Source organism: Besnoitia besnoiti, chromosome V, assembly GCF_002563875.1.
Source record: "Besnoitia besnoiti strain Bb-Ger1 chromosome V, whole genome shotgun sequence".
Classification (NCBI taxonomy): Eukaryota; Apicomplexa; class Conoidasida; order Eucoccidiorida; family Sarcocystidae; genus Besnoitia; species Besnoitia besnoiti.
The window spans coordinates 582,264-603,562 of NC_042360.1; the positions used below are offsets into that span (position 1 = coordinate 582,264).

Genomic DNA, 21,299 nt, shown 5'->3' on the forward strand with positions numbered 1-21,299 from the left:
AACGCACATCCGCAACCCTGGTAGAGAGAGGAAGAGAGAGAGTAGAGCCGCGGCGCCCGTGGGAAGGAGGAGGGAGGAAGGAGGAGGGTGCTCGGAGTCTACGCGCCGATTCCTCCGCGGATCAACGCACCGTCTCCAACTGGGGAGAAAGATGGACGAGCCTTACACACAGGCGTCTCTTCTTCTCGCGATCTGCTGAGGATAGGCAGCGACGAGGTGGAGGCAGCAGCGCAGAGAGACCGGCGCCCAGGCACCGACCGGACCTCGTTTCGCGCGCGGAAAGCCGAGAGGGGTTCACTGGGCTGACGCCGAGCGCTGGAATGGAAAGATGGAAATCAGGTCGCCCGTTAAGAAGAAGATACACAACGCACCGCGCTGCACGCCTCAACGCGAACGCCCACTGCGGCGGGGATACGTCCGAGTCCGCGGTTGGCGGGCGCGCTCAGAAGAACAGAGCTAAACATGCGAGGAGACTGACGGCCGGTTCCGCTTTGCTCAAGCACCTCTCTCAGTTTCGCAGTGCGTCGTCTCTTCAACAGGTTCCGTTTTTTCTGCGCAACGGGGCGGGCAGGGGACCAGAGGAAGAAGCCGAGACTCCGCGCGTGAGCGAGCTGGCCTCGTCCTTCCTGGTTTTCGGCTGGAAAACAAGGAGACCGAAAAAAAGAGAGAAGAAACAGAGAAAGAGGGGGACGAAGAGAACCCACGCGCATCGGCCTCGGAAGAAGACAGCTAAGGACGAAACTCCGCGGAACCCAGTGTTGCAGCCTCTTGGGAAGGGAGGGATTGGCGCGCGAAGAAACGAAGCGACTTGACGTGACCTCCGCGAGAGAGGCGCTGACCTCTCTCACGCGGGCGGCGCGACAAGGGAAGCAGGCGGAGCGCGCACGAGAGGGCGAAAAGGAGCCGACCGGCGCCTTCAACCGACGACCCAGAAAAGAAAACGCGGAGTTCGAGAGGCAGACGGCCGCGAAAGATGCGAAATCGGCGCAGAAAGGACGAGAAATGATTCGACGGGAGAGAAGGAGAGTGGCCCCCACCTACTTCGCCCTCTCGTGCGCCTCCTCCGCCTAGCCGCAACGGGACATTCTCTCCTCACCTGCGTAGAGCCGCTCACTCTGTCGCTCTCTCACTCCCTCCTCTTCCCACAGAGAACTCACGAGAAATACGGGCGCGACGCCAGCAAGAGAAGCGAACAAAGGCAGAAAAAACAGACAGGAGAGCGATTTTTTGTTGCCAAGTCTGCTCTGAGGTCAGACACGAAACTCAGACACAGAGGCGTCACTCACTGAGGTGTATGTACACCACAGGAAACACACGGACGCGATTGAACGTCATCGCACCTTTTCTCTGCTGATCTTCTGCTCTTTCTTTTGCGTTCGTCTTTCCCATCGAAGGTTTAGTGCAGTGGGTGGCGTCAAACTGGAAGGAAACGAGACATAGGCCTTTGGTGAACCTGAACAACAAAAGGGCAAGATTCCCTTGGTGGTGCCGCCAACAGAGGTTGTTCGGTGCACACGGCGTAGCCAGGAATCGCGACATCACGGAGTTGTTTGCCAGCTGGCAGAGGGGCATTCCTGCAAGAGGAGGAGGGAACTGCTGGGAGATTGATAATTACAGAAGGCAGAAAAAGTGACGGGAAGCCCGAAACACCCGACAGAACAGCAGCGGACAAACAGAAACGAAGGCGCGCGCCCGCATCCTGTTTTCCGCCTCGGTCTGGGCGCCGAGCGAGGAGGGGAGGATCACGCAGGACGAAGAAGGAAAGAAGCGTTGTAAGAAACAGAAAATCGTCGTGACTACACGCACCTGTCCTGATCCTTGGGCGCGCCACTCCGTCGCCCTGCTGCTGCGGCCAAACAAATGCGCGGGAACCACGGAGAGGGAAAAAGAGCTCTGTTTCCGCCCGTCACGACTCTGCGACATTCCTGCAGAGTCTCTGCGTGCGACCAGAAAGCGCCCGGTGCATCAATTTACACTCGCTCGCGATATGTAGCCCGCTGGCAGATTCCGAGGCTCTGCTTGCCGCCTCTCACCCGCGCGCACTGGCAGCGTGACCGCACATGCTTCGAGAGTGCTTCTATGCAAATGTGGTAGACGGCAGCACCCGCCTCGTCTAAGGCTTCTCCAATGCACCGCTTCGTGCTGCTATCTGAGTATTTGGGCGAGAAATTATGGTGAATCAGCCTCCGAAGGGAGTCAGCAACTGAAACTCGAAACGAGGAGCGCGTTGGTACCCGGAGTAGACTTCCGACCCACGCATACGGACGGGTGCGAAAGACGAATCGAACTGTCTTCAGCACGTTTGTCAATTTTGGCTGTTTTTGTGCTTCGCTGGCGCTGCGGCGAAATCGAGAGCGCGCCTAGTGTAACCGGCGCTTGACCACGCTCTGCAGGCTGCGCGGCTCAGAGGAGCGTCGTGTTTAGAAGAGCCGACTTCATCGGGTTCCTGTCCTCTCCTTTGCGAAGACGCGCTGTTTGTATCTCGAGCTTCACTCCCGGTAGATGGATTCTGGTGTTGCCCCTCCTCCAACGCGACCCTGAAACTCGCCTAAAGGCGGCACGCAGAAACGACCCGGTTTCCTCGATTTCCGCGTCTGCCGAGAGTGTTTCATTCCCTCAGCGACTACGTTCAGCGGGCGTTTTGCTTCTCTTTTCAGATTGAGCGGCTGTATGAATCTGCCGCCTGTCGCCATCTGCTTTTTTCCTCCAGTTGGCTTTCATTCCGAGTTCGACCCGAGAGGCGCACTGAACGCCCTACAAGCCGCTGACGTCTCCTTTCTCGCCTTTTGCGTGACTTGCAGACACTGTGTTCACAGCGAAACAGGTATCCTAAACCTAGTCGGTGAGTTTTCGGGTCGGGGCTTCGAAGCCCCGCTCCGCTGCTTCGTGTGCGACGAGTTGGTTCGCCAGGCCAGGCGCAGTGGACTCCGAGAGGGACCTGCTGCTGCCTCGCAGAAGGTCGCGGCGACGCAGCCACCATGACCGCCAGATGTTTCAGAAAGAAGAATGAAACATGACACGCCTTCTGTCGGCCTGCGCGAGTCGCTAGCGGGAGTGCGAGTGAGACAAAATTAGGCTCGAGATGGCGCGGAAGGCAGAGAGAGAGAAGCCCGACACAGAGGCAAGTCTCGACTCCGACCGCAGCTGAGCGCCTGGGCGCTCACGCAGACGACCGACACGCCCGCCCCTCGCAGTCGCTCACTTGCGCAGGGCAGCAAACTTGTCTAGATTTTTGTGGCAACTGAGTGCGTGTGACGCGTGCGGAAGGAAACTACTCAGAGGACTACAGACAGCGAGTTGCTGTGCGCGAGGCGCGCCAGGGCCTCCATCGCGAGCGTGGCACTCACATCCGGCGGGTGAAGGCCGCGCGAGGGGAGTGGGAAACGAACTTTCAAAATCGATGCACGCGCGCCGCCGCCCGCGCACATATGGCATCACGGGAAGGTCTCGAAGTCTGAAGCAGACACAAATTTCGTGACATCAACCCTGCCGCCGTCGCCCACGGTTCAAATGCGCTAAAGAGAAGAAGTGCGGCGAGGCACGGCGTCGCGCTCTCCTCTCCTGTCACCGCTCAGGCGCCACGACTGGCGTGAAATGGCGGTGAAAAGGCGCCTACACCAAATCCGATGCAAAGAACACACGCCGCCCCTCGCTCTGCGCGCTCGTGGAGCCCCTCGAAGAGTATTCGGCGGCGCCTTGCCACGCTTCAGGTCGCGATCTGGCGGCGGCGTTCACTCCTGTGCTGCGGTCTGATCGAAGAAGTTGAAGTACCTCTGGCGGACTTTGTCGCTCCAGGCGACGGGGTGCACCGAGACGCTGAAGAAGTCCCTCGTTTCGCGGTCGCGGGAGACGACGACGCGGTAGTCGCGAATCGACCCGCAGCGGTCAACCTTCCACAGCTCTTCCCGCAGAACTTCCTCGTCGTTCCGGCGCTCGCGGGTTTCTCTCCGCCACCGCGCCAGCCTCGCGGCGAAAGACGACGCCTGCAGACTCGAGGCGGAGGTGTCCGCAGGGGCGGCGGAGGACTCAAGCGGAAGCCGGTCGCCTGAGGAGGGGGAGGGCGCCGCGAGGGCAGTGTCCCCAGAGACGGCGTCAGCGGAGGGCTCAGAAGACTTGGGAGATGACGCGGGAGAGGCCTGCCGTCGCGCGGCTTCTGCGTCGTATAGAATCTCGCTGGAGAGCAGGCGCCGTGGGCGCTTGCAGCGCTTCATCTCGAGCACCTCGACGTTCTGAATTTTGAACAAACTCTGCCGAAAGAGCGCGCGCTTGATGCTCCAGCGCACCTGCCTCACGCGCTGCAGATAGAGCCCCGCAGTGGGGAAGGACGCGAGGTAGGCGGGCATCGGGTCGAAGCCGCGAAAGCAGAACTCCGGAGGGAACAGCGGCGGAAACGCAGAGGCCGACGCGGCCTGCGCCTCCGCTGCTCTCTCAGAGGGAGCCAGGGGAGCCTTCGCCTGCTCGCGGGGACTCACCTGCGGGGCTGCGCCGGGGCCTAACGCGGGCCGCTCCGAGGCCGCCGCGAGAGAGGCCTCTGGAACGGGCGCGAAGGCGCTCTTCATCCATTCCTCGGACCGAAACGCAGGAAACTCCATTCTACTTTTGAAAATACACACCTCGCCAACTCAGACACACAAAAACGGCGGGCAACAGCGAGAGAAGAGGAAAGCCGACGAAACGACATCGGCGACACGAAGAACTGCCGCCCAGACCGGCGAGGCGTAACGCGGCGGACGAGGAGGACTCCCACGCGGCGGCGCGATCGCAAAGGCCAGCGGGAACAAAACGCCCCGAGAGGGGATTAAAAAGAAGAAGAGGAGGAGTCAGGGGAGTCTACAACGAAAAGTATTCGGGTAATCTGGAGCTCGAAGCATTCGCCGGCGATCAGACCCCCCTGAACTGTCATGAACAGGAGACAGGCGACGCAGCCAGCATGCGCAGGGGAATTGCAGAAGGAAACAAGGAAAGCCGTTCACCAGGACCCAGAAAAACAACGAATAGCAAAGAAGCTGCTACAGAACGCCTACGGAAAAAGAAGAAAGAGGACGAGGTCACATGCGCTACAGCGTGCGACGACGCTAGGACGAGGGCCGGCGGAGCCGTTCCTGGGGGTTGTGGAGACAGAGAGGAAGAAAACAGAGCAGGACACTTGGTCAGCTTCAGGAGATTTCGTTCGTCTGCTTCGAGTCGCTGTTTTTTCTTTTTTCTCCTCGCGCAAGCCTTCTACGGTGTACGTACACTCTGCCGCGACCCCGACACTAGCCGCTGTTTGCTGTTTCCGCATAGAGGGTCACATGTTGTCAGGGAGACAACGAGAAGACATTCCGGGCTTGCGTTTGCCGTACGCGACGCTTCGCTCTGTTCCTTCCTTTCTCATGCCGCTTCCAGTTTTTTCGCCGCTCACACTCTTCTCTGCTCTTCGCAACATGTTTGTCTCTTCTTGGGTGCAAGTCCTTCACACGTTTTGGTCAAGTCGATATGGCCGCTTCTCTCCCGTCTGCGCTTGTCGAGCTTTACGCTGCGAGAGAAAAGATTTGTCAGCAAGCGAACGGTTTCCAGCCTTCTGAGCTGAGTCCCTCGGCGTCTTGCGAGCGCGTCGGATCCGCGGAGAAGCGAGCAAAGACAGCTTAAAAAGCCTTTGCTGGAAAACAGAAAGAAGCCTCGTTTCTGGGTATCTCCTCAAAGCGCGAATTTCTGCTGAACCCGCGTGCCTTCCTCGCTTATCGTCTCCGCCGCCTCGCATATCTCGACCGTCAGGCTCCACATACACTGGAGAGGCTCATCCACGTTGAGTTTCGTTTTTTTTTCAGAGTCAAGTTGGCAATATCCTCGTTTTTAAATTCGTTACAGCATAAAACACTTCGATGTGCAATTGCGTACATCCCACGTGCCCCTGGCTTCTAAAAGGGACACCTGTAATGTTGCATGGTCTACCCCTAGGAAAGCAACTCTGACTTATGTGTCGTGTCCTGCTACCAACGAGGAGGGATAGAGGGCATTCGCCATCTGCGCTTCACGCCTCTCAAAAGACATGAGCGGGGCTCCTCCGCCCTTCCTCTTCTTCCGCGACGGATGCACCGTCCCTCGTAGTCTCTCTCCCCGTCCTTCCCACTTTCTCTAAGCGGCACGCAGTGCCCTGGATTCCCTTCGTGCGGATGGAAGGGCCTCTACTCTCTCGTCTCCGCCTTCGGCGTTTCCTCGGCGCATACGTCTCCGCGACTCTGCCTCACGTTCGCTGGTGGAAGACTTAGCCTCGGCCCCCGCTCTGTGGCTGCTCGCCTTGTCTTCTTCAGGGCCGTTCGCGTGCGCGGTAAAGCCCGATCATCGTTGAAACCACGCTTCCGTTTTCTTATCCCGCTGTCTGCTTGTCCTCATCTTCCTCTCCTTGATCCTGCTCGCGACTGTGGCCCCGCGATCTTCCGTCGCTTTGTGGCACGTTTTCGCCCCTTCTGTCTCTCCTCGCGCCTCCGCCCTCTGCTGCCATCTGGCGCGTCCCCTGAGGTCGGGCTTCCGCTTTGCCTCTCGCGCGCGTGGCTGCCGCTATGGAGAATCCGCACACCCCCGCCGCGCTGGCTCGGGCCCCTTCTGAGGCGAGTGCCTCGGATGAGTCGCGGCGAGCAGGGGCCGAGCGTAAATCGAGGGAAGAACGCCCCAGAGGAGGGGTGGAATGCACTGCAGACGCGCCGGTCGGAGTCAGAGGCGCGGAGGCTCGAGGCGGACACTCCCCCTCGCCCCCCGGGAGAGAGGGCGGAGCCTTAACCCGAGAAGGAGGACGCAACGACAGCCCCAGTGGAGGAGACGAACATGTTTTCGCCGCGGAAAACGGCGAGGACGCAGCCAGTCGAGCCGAGGCCGAGAACGACGGGTCTCGCTCTGGCAGCGGCAGGCGCCAGCTGGAGCCAGGCGAGCTGCTGGCGGCGCAGCAGAAGGCTGCGAGGCAGGGCGAAGGCGCCCCGTGCGCTGAGCGGGACCGCGGGCCGTCCCTGGGCGACGACGCGACGCACCTTGCCACAGAGAAGGTCGGGGGATTCCCCTCCGCGCCTCCACTCTCGGCGTCGGCTTCCTCTTCGGATGACTCGGTTTCGCGCTGTTTGGCGATCTCTGCGCCGGTCTTTCCCGCTGGCGACGAGGAGCCTCTGCGGGCGACTGCGTCTCCGCGGGACCTGTTTCCGTCGCCGTCTGCTCCGGCCTTTCCTGAAGCAGACTTCTTGCCGCCCTCGCCCCCCGTCTCCTTCGCCTCCACGTCGGCGACCGACGCGCCTCCCTTCAGCCCGAGCAGGCTCGACAGTGTACGTACACCCCGGGCCCCAGCGTCGGGCGGGACCTCGGAGGCGGCCGCCGGCGCGCAGAGCGGAGGGCGCCGCGCCTTGCGGGAAGGCGAAGTTCCTCTTTTTCCCGGCTCCACCGCGGCCGCGGCGCGGTGTTCGCCAGCGGCCGCGCACGCCGGCAGCCTCGAGAGCGACGGCGCGGCTTTTCCTCCCACGGACACCGATCTCTTCGCGTCTCCAGCTGCGCAGCGGGGGGCGGGGTCTGCGGAGGAGGCGGAGAGGCATTCGGCGCGGTTCGCATTCCCCGCCGCCGCGTCGGGTGCACGCGGAGAGCGCTGCGTTGTCCTCGCGGCGCAGACGCAGCGCGACGCGCAAACCTGCCGCGACCCTGCAGCGGAAGGGGCTAGCGAAGAAAGGCCCTCGGCGCGGCGCGGCGGCGCCCTGCGGTGGGACGGCGCAGACAATGTCTTCGCGTGCTTTCCGTCCGAGGGGGCCGTACGTGCGGAGTCTGCTTCAGTGAGAAGGCGCCAAGAAGAAGGCATCTCCGCGGGCCCTGTCGACCCCGAGGCCTTCGGCGTCGCGCCGCCGGGAAGCTCGCGCCGTGGTTCGGATGCCTGTTCGTTCATGTCTTCGGCGCTGGCGCCGGCCGCCTCCGCCTGCGGCTCTTCTGCGAAGCGCGTCGGCTTCCGCGCAGGCAGCTGGCAACCCGCGGCAGACGTGCAGCGCGGCGCGACGAGGAGCCGGTCTTTTCTTCCCAGCGTAGCTACGGCGCAGGAGGGACGGAGAAGGGACGCCCGTGCGTTCCCGCCTGCGCAGCCGCAGGGGCCCGACGCCGCGCCAGAAGGCGAGTCCGCGGCGGCGGCGCAGCCGCTGCGGTGGATGTTCGTCCTGAGCGCAGCTGAGTGGAGCGCCAAGATGCCACCCAGCCTCGCGCTCTCGCGCTGGCAGGCTCCACGCCTCCTCTCGCCTGCAGCCGACCCTCTTGCCGGAGGCAGCGCCGGCCACAGCCGTGGGAACAGGCGAGGCGGGACCGGTGCGGAGGGGGACGCGGGCGACGCGAGAAGGGGTCCGAGCCGCGTCGGGGTGGATCCTGAATGCCGACATAACGAGGGAGCCGCAAGCTCTGCGCGCCTTCTCTGCAGCGAAGCCGCAGCGGAGGGCTCGCCGAAACTGGCGGACGCGAAGGAAGACGACGGAGTTGCGGCGAGTCTGCCTGCGTCGCTTCCGCCCCCGGCAGGAGTGGAGAGAGCGCACACCAACCTGCCGCGGTCTCACAGCGCGCCTATCGCGCGCGACGGCGCAGCGCCCTCTTGCTTGGAGGCGGCGGGTGGGCTGGCATCCGACGCGCCGACCGAGCTGGACGGGCGAAAGCGCGAGACGCTGCCGCCGTCGTTCTCCTTCCCGTGCGTCTCCCCCCGGTCTGCGGCAGCCGAGCAGGCACCTCTTGGCGCGCCCTCCGCTGTGCCGTCGGCGTCTGCATTGTTCTCTTCAGTGCCGCTCTTTTCGGCCGCGGCGCTGTCGTCCTCGGTGCAGGTGATCGCGGCGCCGGCCGCCGCCGCGTCGCCGCCGTGGCGGATGCATCTCTCCACGGCTGTCTTCATGTTTGCGCTGCAGGGGTCCGGCGTCTTGCAAGTCACGCAGGGCGACGCGGAGACCGACTTCCCGTTTGGGCCGCTTGCCGCGCTTAGTGTGCCGCCGCTGACGCCCTACCGCGTCCTGGCGAGCGACGCGCCGCTGGTGCTGCTCGTTTGCCAGGCGCCCTCGCCTGCCGCGTACGCGGAGCCCGCGGCGCGACCCCGCGGGCCGTGCGGCGCCAGGTAGAAGCGCGCGTGGAGGAAATCGAACAGTGCTGGGAATGTGGCAACAGGCGCCGCGCAGGACAAGGGCAGGAAGAGGCCGAGCGACAGAAGCAGCGACAGCCGCCAGCGACATGCCGGATGAGGGGAAAACGAAGAGACACGGTCTGCTTCTCAGAGATCAAAGTGCGGGCTGCTGCGAGGGCAGCTGAGCTGAAAGTCTAGACCGGCATTCAAAGATGTGCGCCTGGCGCTCCCAACATCTACATGCATTCCTTTATACATGCATATATGTGTATAGCAAATAAATATCTACATCTATCTACATAGATTTGGAGAGGCGCGATTGGATTACTTGCGTTCTACTGCCTCGTATATGTCTCTGCGTTGCTCCGCGGGAGTATCGCCGTTGGCGAACGAGCTCGAGTCCTTTCTGTCTGTTTGAGGCGTGCTGCGTTCTACAGAGAGTGCCTTCCCACAGGTGAATGTCTGCATCCATACGCGTTCCGCTTCTACTTATTGACCTCTTGTCGCCTGCCTCGTGGCGCGCTTTCCGCGCGCGACCAAGGTGCGTTGAGGTTAAAACTCTACACGCGCGTGTCTCACTCCAGGCGCACACGCGCGCGTTTCGCGCGAGTAAACAGGGAAAAAACCGGTACTGCTTGAAAAGACCTGCTTTTCTGTCAACGCACAAAGTTTGGAGGAAAGACGAGGAACCGTTCTGCCTCTCTGCAGTTGCGCGCCGTCGCCTCTCGAAACTGCTCGCGGTCGGCGCCGCTGCTTTGCTGACTCTGTCTCGTGTCCTCTTCTCTGGGACGCGACGAGAGACAACGCGCCGATCTATGCCACCCCAACAGAGATCCACCGCTCCTCGCGCCTAGCTTTGGCCTTCACCCGTGACGCACACGTTCTGCGCAAAAGGGGCTGCGCCCTCTACTTGCGGTGGATGCTCGAACCCGCAGTCCCCTTTGGGTCTCTCGCGGGAACAGGAGATGAATTTTTCTGTCGTTCTGCTGAGTCGGAGTGTCGCCTCTCTTCTGCATGTCCGCTCACTCCAAAGGAGATTGATACCCACCTGATTTCTACAAAATGCAGATATAAAATGGTGGATAGTTCTGTAAATATCCTGCCTAAATTTGTTTGACAGTATACACCTGTAGGTCGGCATGTAGCTAAAGATCTGTAGAAACATTGAGTGGCCTGTGGGGTGGCGGTGTGCTGCAATCATACAGATCGTGGCTGTCTGCATCTCATAGCCGCCAAGCGAGGACAACGAGCGCGACAGACAGAGAAGGGCGGGCGTCACGAGGCGGCAGAGAGAAGTGGAGGGAGGCGAAGGCAAAACGAAGCGCAGAAAAAGCCGAGCTCGGAGCCAGGCAACAGCCAAGCGGCGCCGGCCGAAGACCCGCGAGGCAAGAAACAGAGAGCCGAGAAAAGGAAATGAAGATAAAGCAGTAGAGAGGCGCGTAAAAAATAAAGGCTAGAGACCAGGAGGGGTGGCCTCCGCCTCGTTTCCCGCGCTGCGAGCTGATCCGCGACAAAAAACGGGTAAAATTGCTGTTCTCGCGCAAGCGGTTCCAAAGAGCCGCCGAACGATTCCACACAGTCTACACCTATCTATATATATGTATTCGCCTTTAGAGTTTTCTGCAGAGATTTTCGAGACAACGGGCAGCAGGCCCGACGAAAGAAGATCGAAAGGAGACTCGTGACTCCGCGGACGCGAGGCAAACACTTTATTGTGACATAGTGTGTTCATTGAAAGCACCTCCGTGTCTTTGCCGCTCGCCTCTGCCTCCGCCGCGGTCTCTTTCACTCGTGCTTGACCTCCAAACTTCTCTTCGTCGGCACGTTAGCGACTCGATTTCGTCCTCGCAAAGCGTCCTACTCGCGCGCGTCTCAGGCCGCTGCGTTCAAGTCAAGCTTCATACTTTTTTCATTTACAGACCGGAGCTCGAAGAGGGGAAGTTCTGGCGCATCTCCGCGGTCGCCTGGTGCACGATCTCGTTCGCTTCATACCTAAAAAAGAGAAAAAACGACAACAATTGTGGAAATTCCAGCATGCAGCAAGCAGGGCCGCAGCGAAGAGGAGCTGATCAGGGACGAGTTGCGGATCCAAGAGCGCAGCCGACCGGATAGGCAAAAGGGCGACACTGCCGGGTGGGCGGAGTGAAGCGATCACAGAAAACAGGCGTGGCAAAGCCCTCTCTCTGGCGAACAAAGGAAACAACGCAGCGGAAACGGCGTGTCGCCAGACAGACAAGGCGAAGAACAAATCTAATCCAACAGGGGTGCGAGGGAGCCATCTACCCCAGAGAGACAACACACACGCAGAGAGAGACACCGTTTCTCACGAGAAAAAACAAGCACGTTCGCCGGAGCTAGAGGGGCCTTTGAGGCATCAGAGGATAGTGACGCACATGCGATCCATGCATTTGGCGAGGCAGACATGGTCGCTCTTGGAAAGTTCGCTGTAGAACTTGTTCGACGAAAAGCACTTCTTGAAGCACGTCTTGTGAACTTGCTGTGAAGAAAAAAGAGAACAAAGAAGTTTTACGCCCTTGTGGGCAGGCCGACGCACTATGCCGTGGGGTCACGACTCGAATTTAAAAAAAAATGTTTTGCCTTCAATCCGCTTCGCCTCACAACACTCGCAGCAACCAGGAAGCACTCTCTCGCTCGCCAAAGTTTCGTTGCCCTCCTCGAAACTCAGAATCAGACTTGCACTAAGATAACCCTTCAGCTTGCTAGAGAACTCGTTTGCTCCCCCGCGGAAAGCAGATTTATTCTGGACAGCTGCTTCCGTCATTCCTCTCTCGACTTCTTTGCCACTTACCTGGTTCAAGGCCTGAATGAGAAGGAGCTTCACGAGCTGCTGCGCCTCGACTGCGCCGTCGCCGCCCGAGCGGCCGCCGGCGGAGAGAGTTGACTCGCTGCCGCTGCTGCTGCTACCGAACATGGTGAGAATGTAAAAAAATTGCCAAAAATAAACGAAATAAAGGAGGGTGCTGAGCCAAGGAAGCAGAACCAGCCGAGAAACGAAGACTGGAGAGCCGACAAGAACGAAGAAAGAAGAGAGAGCACAGACAACGGCTACACACGGAGGCAGCCTGCCACCAGATAAAGTCGACAAAAACAGGATAAACTCGAGGGAACAGACGAGTTCCCTTCCTGATCAGGGTGAAGGAGGAAAAACGAGGACTCACAGCGCGAAAACAGATCGACAAACGCGCTAGAAAGCACGAGAGAAGGGAAAGGACGGGGTGGCGTTAAACTGAACACCGGATCCACTGTTGTACGAGCTGTACACAACCACACCCCAGCACGAGGCGGAGAGATGAACCGGTTGCGAAAGAAAAGCGAATGAAACAAAAATGTTGACCGACACCCCGACGCACCCGCTATTGTGTGTCCGCGACTTTCTCTGCATGCGCATGTGAGGGAGCCTCTGCCTCGCTTCTTTCCGCTTCGCACGCGGAGACAGTTCCGTCACAGGCGACTTGTCGGGCCAGATCCTCGCAAGAAGATAGCGGAACGCTTCGTCCTGTAGCCTTCGCGGAGCAGGTGGGACTCTACTGCGTCGTTTTTTTTTCTTTTGGGTCTTCTCGGCATCGCTGTGAAGGCACGTCCCGAGCTCGGTGAGCGCACCGAGGAGAGACACAGAGCCAAGCGAAGGCGCGTCTGCTGCGCGCGTTTTTGCGGACGAAAAAAGCACGAAAATCGCAGTTTGCTGTATGAAGCGCGCAGTACACACGTTTTCAACACAAAAGAATATATTTCCAACGCGTTCTCGTCCCCGCCGTCTTCTTTCGTGTAGTGCCTGGCAAAGGAGGATCTTCTCTAGTGTCGTCTCTCTGCGTGCTGGCGAGCGTCTTCTTCTAGTCTCTCAGCGGGGAAGGGGACAGAGCAACCTCGCGCCTTTTCTATCGCGTTGTTGCCCGCTGTCGCTACTTTTTTGTCCTCACGGCATCGGGGCTTCGCTCGTCTCCTTCGTAGTAAATTCTCTCTCTCCTATGCGCGGGCTCCGCGCTCTGGCGCTTGGCCTCCCCTGACGGTGCGATTTCCTCCTGCGTTCACCGCCTTTGCCTGCGCAGTCTCACCTTTCCTTTCTATCTGCGTCGCCGGCAAATAGCGGTTTTCCTCTCTTCTACCACCCCGTTCTGCCCCGCATTTTCGCATCCTCTGCGGCAGCTCAAAGACGGAAAGGCGCGAGCCGGGAGGCGCGGCACGCGGGGCGTCCAGAAGTCCGCAGCCAAGCGACGCAAATAAACTCGCAGCAGCCTCAGGATGCGTTAGAGCCCGTCTGCCGCGCACCCTGCAGACGGGACGCGTATGCCAGCTCAGGTGTATGTATACCTGAGCGTTGCGCACTCAGGCCTTGCCTTCTTGAGCAAAGAGTGTCTCCAAACCGGAGAAGACAACAGAGACGGCTGCGGTATTACCTTATTTCCGTCTCGCCTCTCCGCATCTTGGAGCTCCGGAGTTAGAGCGCCGCGACGTTCAGTTCTCAGTGTGCGAGAAAAACGCGACACAATGGGGAAGGGCGCGATCCACGTGAGTCCTTCTGATTTTCGCGGGCTTGCTCCCACCCCGCGATTTCTTTTTTGGGTATAAAGCAGGGCACGACTTGCGATCTCTGCTTTGCTGGTGTGCTCTCTTCGTCGCCTGTGTTGGTAGCCCGTCGTCAGAGGTGAGCCTTTCACTCCCCCTTCCCACCCTTCCCACCCCGCTCCCCCTTTGGACTGTCCTCAGACCCTTTTCTGCTGGCGGTTCCTGTTTCACAGCTGCAGTCTGACGTGAGCGTTGTTTCGTGTGCTTTCTACTGCTCGCCTCAGAGGGGCGGTGCCGAGGCTGTTTGTATTTGGTTTTTTCAACTTGTATTTCCTTCAGTACACGGGGACCAACTTCCGGCGCGTCCCGCGCTTGGACATCGTCCACCGCATGCGAACGCTGGTCTCGCACGGACTCGTCGAGCAGCCGCTGTGGCTCGTTTGCGCGGAACGGGCGCCGCCGCTGGAGCTGCACAACTTGAAGCTCGTGGATCGGAAAGTTCAGTAAGAAAACGTCAAGCCTGGAAGGGAGTCTGTCAGGCGGGGGGGGGAGCTTGGGTTGGGGGAGACGGGTGTGGAGATGGGTGTTGGGAGCACAGAGACGGGAAGGGATGAGCGCGCAGGCAGATGCGTCGGCGTTGGTCCATGCGGCGGAAGCCTCGGGGCAGAAGCAAGCGTTCGTCTTTCTGCCGTGCGGAGCGGCGTGCGAAGGAGCCCAACAGCGTGTCCTGCGTCCTCCGCAGTGAGGTCGCCACTCGTGTGCTTCTCTTGTCTGTCTTCAGCAACAAGTATCTCTCACTCACCCAGGCGGTGCTGAAGAAGTACCCTAACATGCGCTTCCAGGACTGCTACGTCGACGGGAACGACTGGAGTAAAGGTAAGTAGCGACGCGCGAAGAAAAGGAGGAAACGTCACGAAACGAAGAAGCCGAAGCCAGGGAGCACTGGCGAGACGATGAGGAGAGGAGCGATGAGGAAGGGAGATGAAGCGGAAGACGCGGGCGACGAAGACTGCAGGTCGAGAAATACAGAACGGAGATGCGTTACTCGACGCGAGCCGACAAGGAGAAGGGAGGCGGGAAGCGGACGTCGCAGAATGGCCTCGGGGAGTGGGGGGAAGCCAGGGGACTACTCGGGCACCGGCGAGAGGAGAAGCAGAAGGGTGCGACGCGCGAGTGAGAGAGAAGAGGGAGAGGATGTGAAGAAAGAGAAGGGCATCGTGGACACACAAGGGGAGGCACCGGATGCGAGGCGTGTGGCGTGTGTCCCTTTCGGTTTTGCTTGCGCAGGCAATGACACTTACCGGTCTGATCACCCGGTGATGCAGTTCGTCGCCCTCCAGCTGCGGCTCATGAACCTCGGCCTCGACAGGCAGACGGCGTTTCGGGAGGTGGGTCTGTTTTGTCTCATCCGGCTCGCTCGCCTCTCCGCAGAGCGGTTTCGGTCCTCTCTAGGTCGCGTTGAGGCATGTAGTCTCCTCTCTTCCTGTGTTGCATTTCCGCATCCGGCGGTCTCTGTCTATTTCAGGCTGAGAAGGCGTTCTACGCGCGCCGGCTGCAGCTCGAGAAGCAGCAAAAGTTGAACATGGCGGCGGCTGTCGTCGCCGCAGCGGCGCGGGATCCTGCGGCCGTCGCCCGAGGAGTTCAAGGCAGAGTCGGGCACGGCGTCCCCAACAGCAGCGCTGCGCGCCTCACAGCCATGGGCCTTGGAGATGTCCAGCCTCTCTTCACCACGGGGCAGGCCTACTGGCAGGTGCGCATCCAAAAATGCGAAGGAAAAACGTCCAACCAGATTAAAAACGTCCAACCAGATTAAAAACGCGAACCCAGATTAAACACGCGACGAGGAAGGACGAGCGAAACGAGAATGGGACGTGGCGAAAGGCGTGGACGGGCGGCAGAGCAAAACGAAGCGAATCACGGCAGGGCCTTGCGTCGGCAAGGCGGGACAGGCACGCGTACAGTAAATAGATTTGCAAATGTGTTCTTTCCTACCTAGGCAGGTGCAGCGAGCTTTCAATCCCCAGATATTCGTAACGAATTTATGCCTATATATATATATATATATATATATATATATATATATATATATATATATATATTCACGAGTACGCATTCCCATGACGCAGCGTGTGCATAGTCTTATTCCGCTCTAGGGGATATTCTCACGTCCAGAGTTGGAAAGATTTTTTCCTTGTGTGTTCAGTATGAGATCGCGAAGAGTCAGGCGAACCACTTACTCCGCATCCGCAGCGTGCTGAGGTGAGACCCAAAGGAGCTGCGAACGCACAGACTTTACGAATTTCGCGACACAGGAGTGGCCTGCTTTCTGGCCGCTTGCTCCTCACTGTTTTCGCCTTCGGTCTGTCGTTTTCCGCTATTTTCTTCTCGGGGCGGCACGGCCTCACTCGTCGTCTCGTGTCCTGTCTGGCTCTGCAGGCGCATGCGCTCGCAGGCCGAAGCGGCCGCGCGGCGCAGCGCGGAGGGCGAAGAGCCTGCATCCGACGCTTCCTCTTCTTCTCGCTCTTCTTCTTCTCACTCTTCGTCGTCTTTTTTGCCGTGGCGGCAGGCGTCTGCAGGACTGCCGTCGCTCCGCCGGCGAGCCTTTTCGCTGCCTGACCGGCGCCGGCGCATGTCACTGGTAGCGCAGCAGCTGCAGGGCGCCCCGGTGGCTTCCTCGGCGGCCTCTGCGGTTTCTGTCGCCGCTGCAGATCTCGCCGCCGGCGCTGCGCCGGTGGCGCAGGCGAGCGAGGCGACGGCGGCTGAGCAAGCCCTCAGCGCGGAGAACGAAGACCTCGAGGGCTGGAGTGAGGAAGGGGCGGAGGAGGCCATGATGCAGTGGTTCAACGTCGGCGAAGAGGAGTTTGACGACGAGGACGCGTGAGGCGCGTGAGCGGACGCAGACAAACCGTCCCAAGCACCGTTGTTTGCCGGCTGGATGCGGAGGAAAGAGTCACTTCAGAAAGACCGATAATTCACACGCATGACTACTTTCCCTCGCCGCGTGCACCGCGACTCCCTCTGAAACAATCGTTTCTTCGTCGGACTATTTCTCTTGTGACTCCTCTTTTTCAGACGTCTTCGCTTCTCTCCTGACCACTGTGTGCGTGCTTATCTATCTCTTCGTATGAAATATGAATATGCCTTTGCCGTATAAAGCAAACTCTGTACGTCTTTCTATAAACTTCAAGCACGAAGTTGTTCGGTTGCTGACAGAGCTGCTTTGCGAGGGATGAATCGAGATCGCCTCAAACTCGCGCTCTTCGAGGCACGCGCCTCCGCGCCCGCTTAGCGAATGAGGCAGCGTGCCGACCGCTATTGCGAAACTTCGCGTCGCCCAGAAAGGAAAGAAAAGGCGGTTCGCTTCACCAGAATCGCGGGTTTCCCTTGCACAAAGTGCCCAGAGACAGGTCAGGTAGCACTCAGTCTTTTTTTTTTATAAACAAAAATCCAGGAGCAGAGGGGGCGCGGCGCCGGGCGCCGAGAGACAGACTGTATGAGCAACACTGAAGAGAGTGAAACGGGGAAAAATCACAAGAAACAGAGTCCAGGCAAGGCGCGTTCTTCAGAAGAGACGTCCCGCAAGGCGGGCACGAGAGTTCTGTGGAGGACTAGAAACATAGTCCAGAGAGGCCTGGTAGCCCACCTCCTACTCTTCTCTGTCTCTGAGACATCTTCTGCACTACAAAAGCACCTCCTCCGCGCATGTAGACAAATGTATACGAATATATAGATGGAATTTTGCACTATGCAGTATCTCACCGTATGCGTACAAATATATATATATATATATATATATATATATATATATATATATATATGCCAGCGGATCGTGATGGAGCCCCTTCTAGGGGCGTTCAAGCGCCGCGAACAGTGCAAAGAGGTTTCCTTCACCCCATAGGCCGCGTTGGTTCAGTTCACGTCTGAGGCTGCACTGTAGCGCCCTCTGTATCCGCGTCTCCGGCGCTCGCTCTTTGTATCGTTCTGCTCGTTTTGCGCCTTGTGCTGGGCTGGTGCATGCGCGCTCAGTACCTCGCTGTCTTTTTCTTTTTTTCGGATTTCTTCTTTTTCTTCTCGCCGGCCGAGCTGTCGCTGGTGTACGGGCTCCGGGTGCGGCAGCCCCCTCGGCGCCCGCGGTCGTGCCAGTCCCAGTCGAACCGCTCGCGGTCTCGTCTGTCTCTCTCGCGGCTTCGTCTGTCTCGTTCGTGGTAGTCGCGCATTCGTCTCCACTTTCTTTCTCGCTCGTCTTCTCGCTCTCGGCGGCGCAGGTCCTCGTAGCGTGAGCTGCGGTCTCTCTCCCGCTGCTTATCGCCCTGGCGCTCGCGCGCGGCCTCATCATCCGCCCAGCCTGCCCGCCGCCCTCCGCGCTCTTCTGGCGCGCGAGAGAAGCCTGATGAGGCGGCTGGCGGGGAAAAGCCCGACATCGGCGGGGCGAATCCCGACGGTGGCACCGTTTTGGAAGGTAGGGCTTGCCCGGGGACGCGCGTCTGGCCTTCCTCAGTTGACTGGCGCGCGCCGAACTGCTTATACTTGCGCCACTCCTTCGCAACCGACTGACTGAAGTCGACGTGAATTCTGAAATGCAAACGGAAAGAAAGCGCGGATGCGGCGGCATCCCGGCTTGACTCCTCTCGTTCTGCGGTTGCCTCGCGGCTGGAGAGCCTCAGCAAATCAAAGAGGTGCTGAGACCACTTTGCCGAAAAAAAAAGGGAATTCATAGAGCACTGTTCCAGTGCATGCGCCAGGTCACAGAAAGAGAACCGAGGCGCGCAGACATGCACATCCGTGTAGATAGGTAGATTCATAGACAGACAGTTAGAGAACTACATAAAAGCAGACAGAAAGAAAGATAGATAGATAAATAGATATAGATAAGTAGATAAATAGAGATATAGGAGGTAAGCTGCAGTGGATGCTCGAGGATGTAACGCTTAGTTTGCGAGAGAGGCCTGCATCGCACAGCTCTCGCCACGCATGCAAATCGATACACCTATAAATACATATGCCTATTTAAGAGGCGACGGAGGGTCAGAGGGACGCGTTGGAAGCCGGCAGGGCGCAGACAGACCTGCGATCGTCGATGAGGACGTTCTGCATCTTAAAGTAGGCGAGTTCGCAGGCGCTGCTCTCCTGGAAGGTGATGAACGCGTACTGAAGACTTCGGCCGGTCTTCCAGTCGCGAATGATGTCGCACGCGAGGATCTCTCCGAACCTGAAAACGAAACGAAGCACGCCCTCTCTCATCTCTCTCTCCCCCGCAGATACCGCTGGGCTTCAACGGCGCCGCGCACTACCTGCCTGAAGGCGAGGCGACTTCCGAGAGCAGCGCGCCTCAAAGCCACGACTAAGCTGCCTATCGTAGACTTTTAAGCGTTTTGACTCCCTTTGCCGTCCTCCGCGCGTCGTGTACCTGGAGAAGACCGTCCGCAAGTCCTCGTCCTGCGTCACCGGGTTCAGCTTCGCAACGAACAGGACGTTCTCAGGAGGTTTTGCGTCCGCGTCTGGAAGATCGCCCAGGATCTCGAGGGTCACTGAAGAAAACAAAAGGCACCGCAGACGCGAGAGAGCTCAGCACAGCTCAGGACACAGGCAGAGCCGCGCGCGAGCGTCGACCGGCGCGCACGCGCCGAGACGGTTCGCAGAGAGTCCGCGGCGCCATATCCACAGCCGCGTCCGCACACGCGCAGAAGCTGAGAGGGAGACTCCCCTCAATCGCATAAAATTCCCCCGCCAGAGACCAACTCGAGAAATGTCTTCACATTCACTCTGCGGCCTCTGCGGCCTGCTGCGCGCTGCTGTACCCCTTGCCTTCTCGAGTCTCTCTGTTTGACGCAGAGGAATCTCCCTCACCGCCCGCCGCCCCCCTCTCCCCTCATCCGAGAGGCACTCCAGGTGTTCGCCGTCGCGGCCGCGCGGTGCGTACCCTTCCGCGCGTCTGCTTCCTTTTTTTCGATTTTCTCCAGCACGAGGACTTCGTCGAGGTCTTCATCGTCGCTGGCGACTTCCTCGAGAAGCGGCAGCGGCGACGCGAGCGTGGCACTTGCCTCCACCAGAAAAGGAGGATCTGCGAAGGGGTCGTCCAGCACGTAGGCGTGCAGAATGCGGATCGGCTGTGGAGAGAGAAACACAGCCGAGGGACGTGCATGCAGCTAAGCCAAGAGTCAGACGGGCAAGAGGAAAGGGCATCGAGGTCTCGATTTGACGCCTCAAACGCGAGCGCAAAACACGAGGAAGAAATCCTACAGAGCCACAACCAAGACCAAATCTCTCTGGCGAGTCCAGAGAAGCACACGGGACTATGCACGCAAATTCAGAAGCCGAAACATGAACAACTACAAAAATATACATGTATATATGTGGGTTGTATATGTATAGGTGTAGTGTCGCTCTCAGAGCGCAGTTCAACGAACTCGGTGTGGGTATAAAACGCGCTTACGCGTAGGCATAGTACTGGTGCATGGATTCTGAATCTACTCAGCAAATCAGACAGAGCTTAACGGGGGGCTGGCGTTGGCGTGAGACCTGCAAGTAGACGGAGAGACCTCCGTCTTTTGTTCCCATGTTGATTCCCTTCTCGGGGCGGTACATACACTTAGGGGGACGCAGGCCTCGTCCACAAAGGTGAGGTTGATTTTCTCGAGGATGTCGAGCCCTTCGGCGACTTTGCCAAAGACTGTGAGGTTGCGGTCGTCTAGAAAGTCGATTTTCTCCCGGAGCGTGACGTAGAAGACGCTGGTGTTGCCGGCGGCTTCCGCGTCCCGTCTCGCGCCGCCGTCCAGGCTGCCGGCGGCCTCGGCAGGCACCCAGCCGACGATTCCAAGCGCGTCGTGCCGCCGCGACTTGATCTTCCGATCGCCCTCGCCTTCATCGGGGCAGAAGCGCGCACTCCGCGGAGGCCTGAACGCGGGTCCGGGAGCTGCCGAGGCGAGGACGTGCCAGGAGTGAAACGGGGGAAACGCGAGGCTCGGGAAGTCCAGAGAGCTGAAGAAAGACGTCTGCCCAACAAGCGACGATGCGGCAGTGTGCTGAGCCTCGAGCTTCACAGCGCCAGGCTTCGCCTTCGTCCCCTCCGACGAGCTCGACGCCCCCGGCGCCGCGGCATCGCCAGGCGAGGCCGCAGTCGCAGAGGATACCTCTCGCTCGACGCCGGGTTCTGACTTCACCGGCGCGCCGCCGGTAGCTGCGCCGTCGGGCTGGCCTCCGCCCTCGAGTTTCACAGGAGGCGCGGGCGGCGCCTGCGCACGCGGCGGCAGCGCAAGGCGCACAGCTCCACTCTCGACGAGTGTCTGTACGCCCCAGATGCTGCAGCCGTGGCGATCTTCTTCTTCGCCGGTTTTCCCCTCGAGGCGCTTCAGGCCCGCGACGTTCCAGCGAGGGTCGGCGGTGACGGGCGCGCCGGCGTGTGCGAGGAAGTTTTTCTCCACGCGATGGAAGGCGACATTGTTGTAGAACTTCGCCTTGGCGAGCTTAAGAAAGTTGAACGAAGAATATGGTGCATCCTCGGTGAACAGATCAATCACTAACTCCCCCACACTCGTCTGCAGCAGCACCGACATCCTGCTCGACTCTCCCGGCTGAAACGACGCAAAGGCAAAAGGAGTCGAGGCAGGTGTGCCCAAGCTGCTCTGTAGACCGGCACGAACGCGCAGAGATTAGATAGTTATCCGTACATTTGAACGTTTCCACACGC

The 21,299-nt window shown here is 59.5% G+C and overlaps 5 protein-coding genes across 5 annotated transcripts; 2 read left to right on the forward strand and 3 right to left on the reverse strand.

Moving 5' to 3' along the window:
- Positions 1–3,731: 3,731 nt before the first annotated feature.
- BESB_059060 (uncharacterized protein) lies at positions 3,732–4,592 on the reverse strand (the record flags this gene model as incomplete). The annotated part of the gene is made up of 1 exon (XM_029364320.1): positions 3,732–4,592. One exon carries the CDS (start codon positions 4,590–4,592, stop codon positions 3,732–3,734), a length of 861 nt encoding a protein of 286 aa, XP_029219028.1.
- A 1,947-nt stretch (positions 4,593–6,539) lies between these two features.
- On the forward strand, positions 6,540–9,086 carry BESB_059070 (uncharacterized protein; the record flags this gene model as incomplete). The annotated part of the gene is made up of 1 exon (XM_029364321.1): positions 6,540–9,086. The coding sequence occupies one exon, from the start codon at positions 6,540–6,542 to the stop codon at positions 9,084–9,086; it is 2,547 nt and encodes an 848-aa protein (XP_029219029.1).
- Positions 9,087–11,001: 1,915 nt separating this feature from the next.
- BESB_059080 (Tim10/DDP family zinc finger superfamily protein) lies at positions 11,002–12,020 on the reverse strand (the record flags this gene model as incomplete). The annotated part of the gene is made up of 3 exons (XM_029364322.1): positions 11,002–11,080; positions 11,482–11,585; positions 11,898–12,020. 3 exons carry the CDS (start codon positions 12,018–12,020, stop codon positions 11,002–11,004), a joined length of 306 nt encoding a protein of 101 aa, XP_029219030.1.
- A 1,574-nt stretch (positions 12,021–13,594) lies between these two features.
- BESB_059090 (uncharacterized protein) lies at positions 13,595–16,493 on the forward strand (the record flags this gene model as incomplete). The annotated part of the gene is made up of 7 exons (XM_029364323.1): positions 13,595–13,615; positions 13,952–14,115; positions 14,394–14,488; positions 14,900–15,000; positions 15,138–15,362; positions 15,816–15,871; positions 16,049–16,493. 7 exons carry the CDS (start codon positions 13,595–13,597, stop codon positions 16,491–16,493), a joined length of 1,107 nt encoding a protein of 368 aa, XP_029219031.1.
- A 1,141-nt stretch (positions 16,494–17,634) lies between these two features.
- Positions 17,635–21,165, reverse strand: BESB_059100 (peptidyl-prolyl cis-trans isomerase, cyclophilin-type domain-containing protein; the record flags this gene model as incomplete). The annotated part of the gene is made up of 5 exons (XM_029364324.1): positions 17,635–18,184; positions 18,678–18,821; positions 19,020–19,140; positions 19,533–19,719; positions 20,200–21,165. The coding sequence occupies 5 exons, from the start codon at positions 21,163–21,165 to the stop codon at positions 17,635–17,637; spliced, it is 1,968 nt and encodes a 655-aa protein (XP_029219032.1).
- Positions 21,166–21,299: the final 134 nt, after the last annotated feature.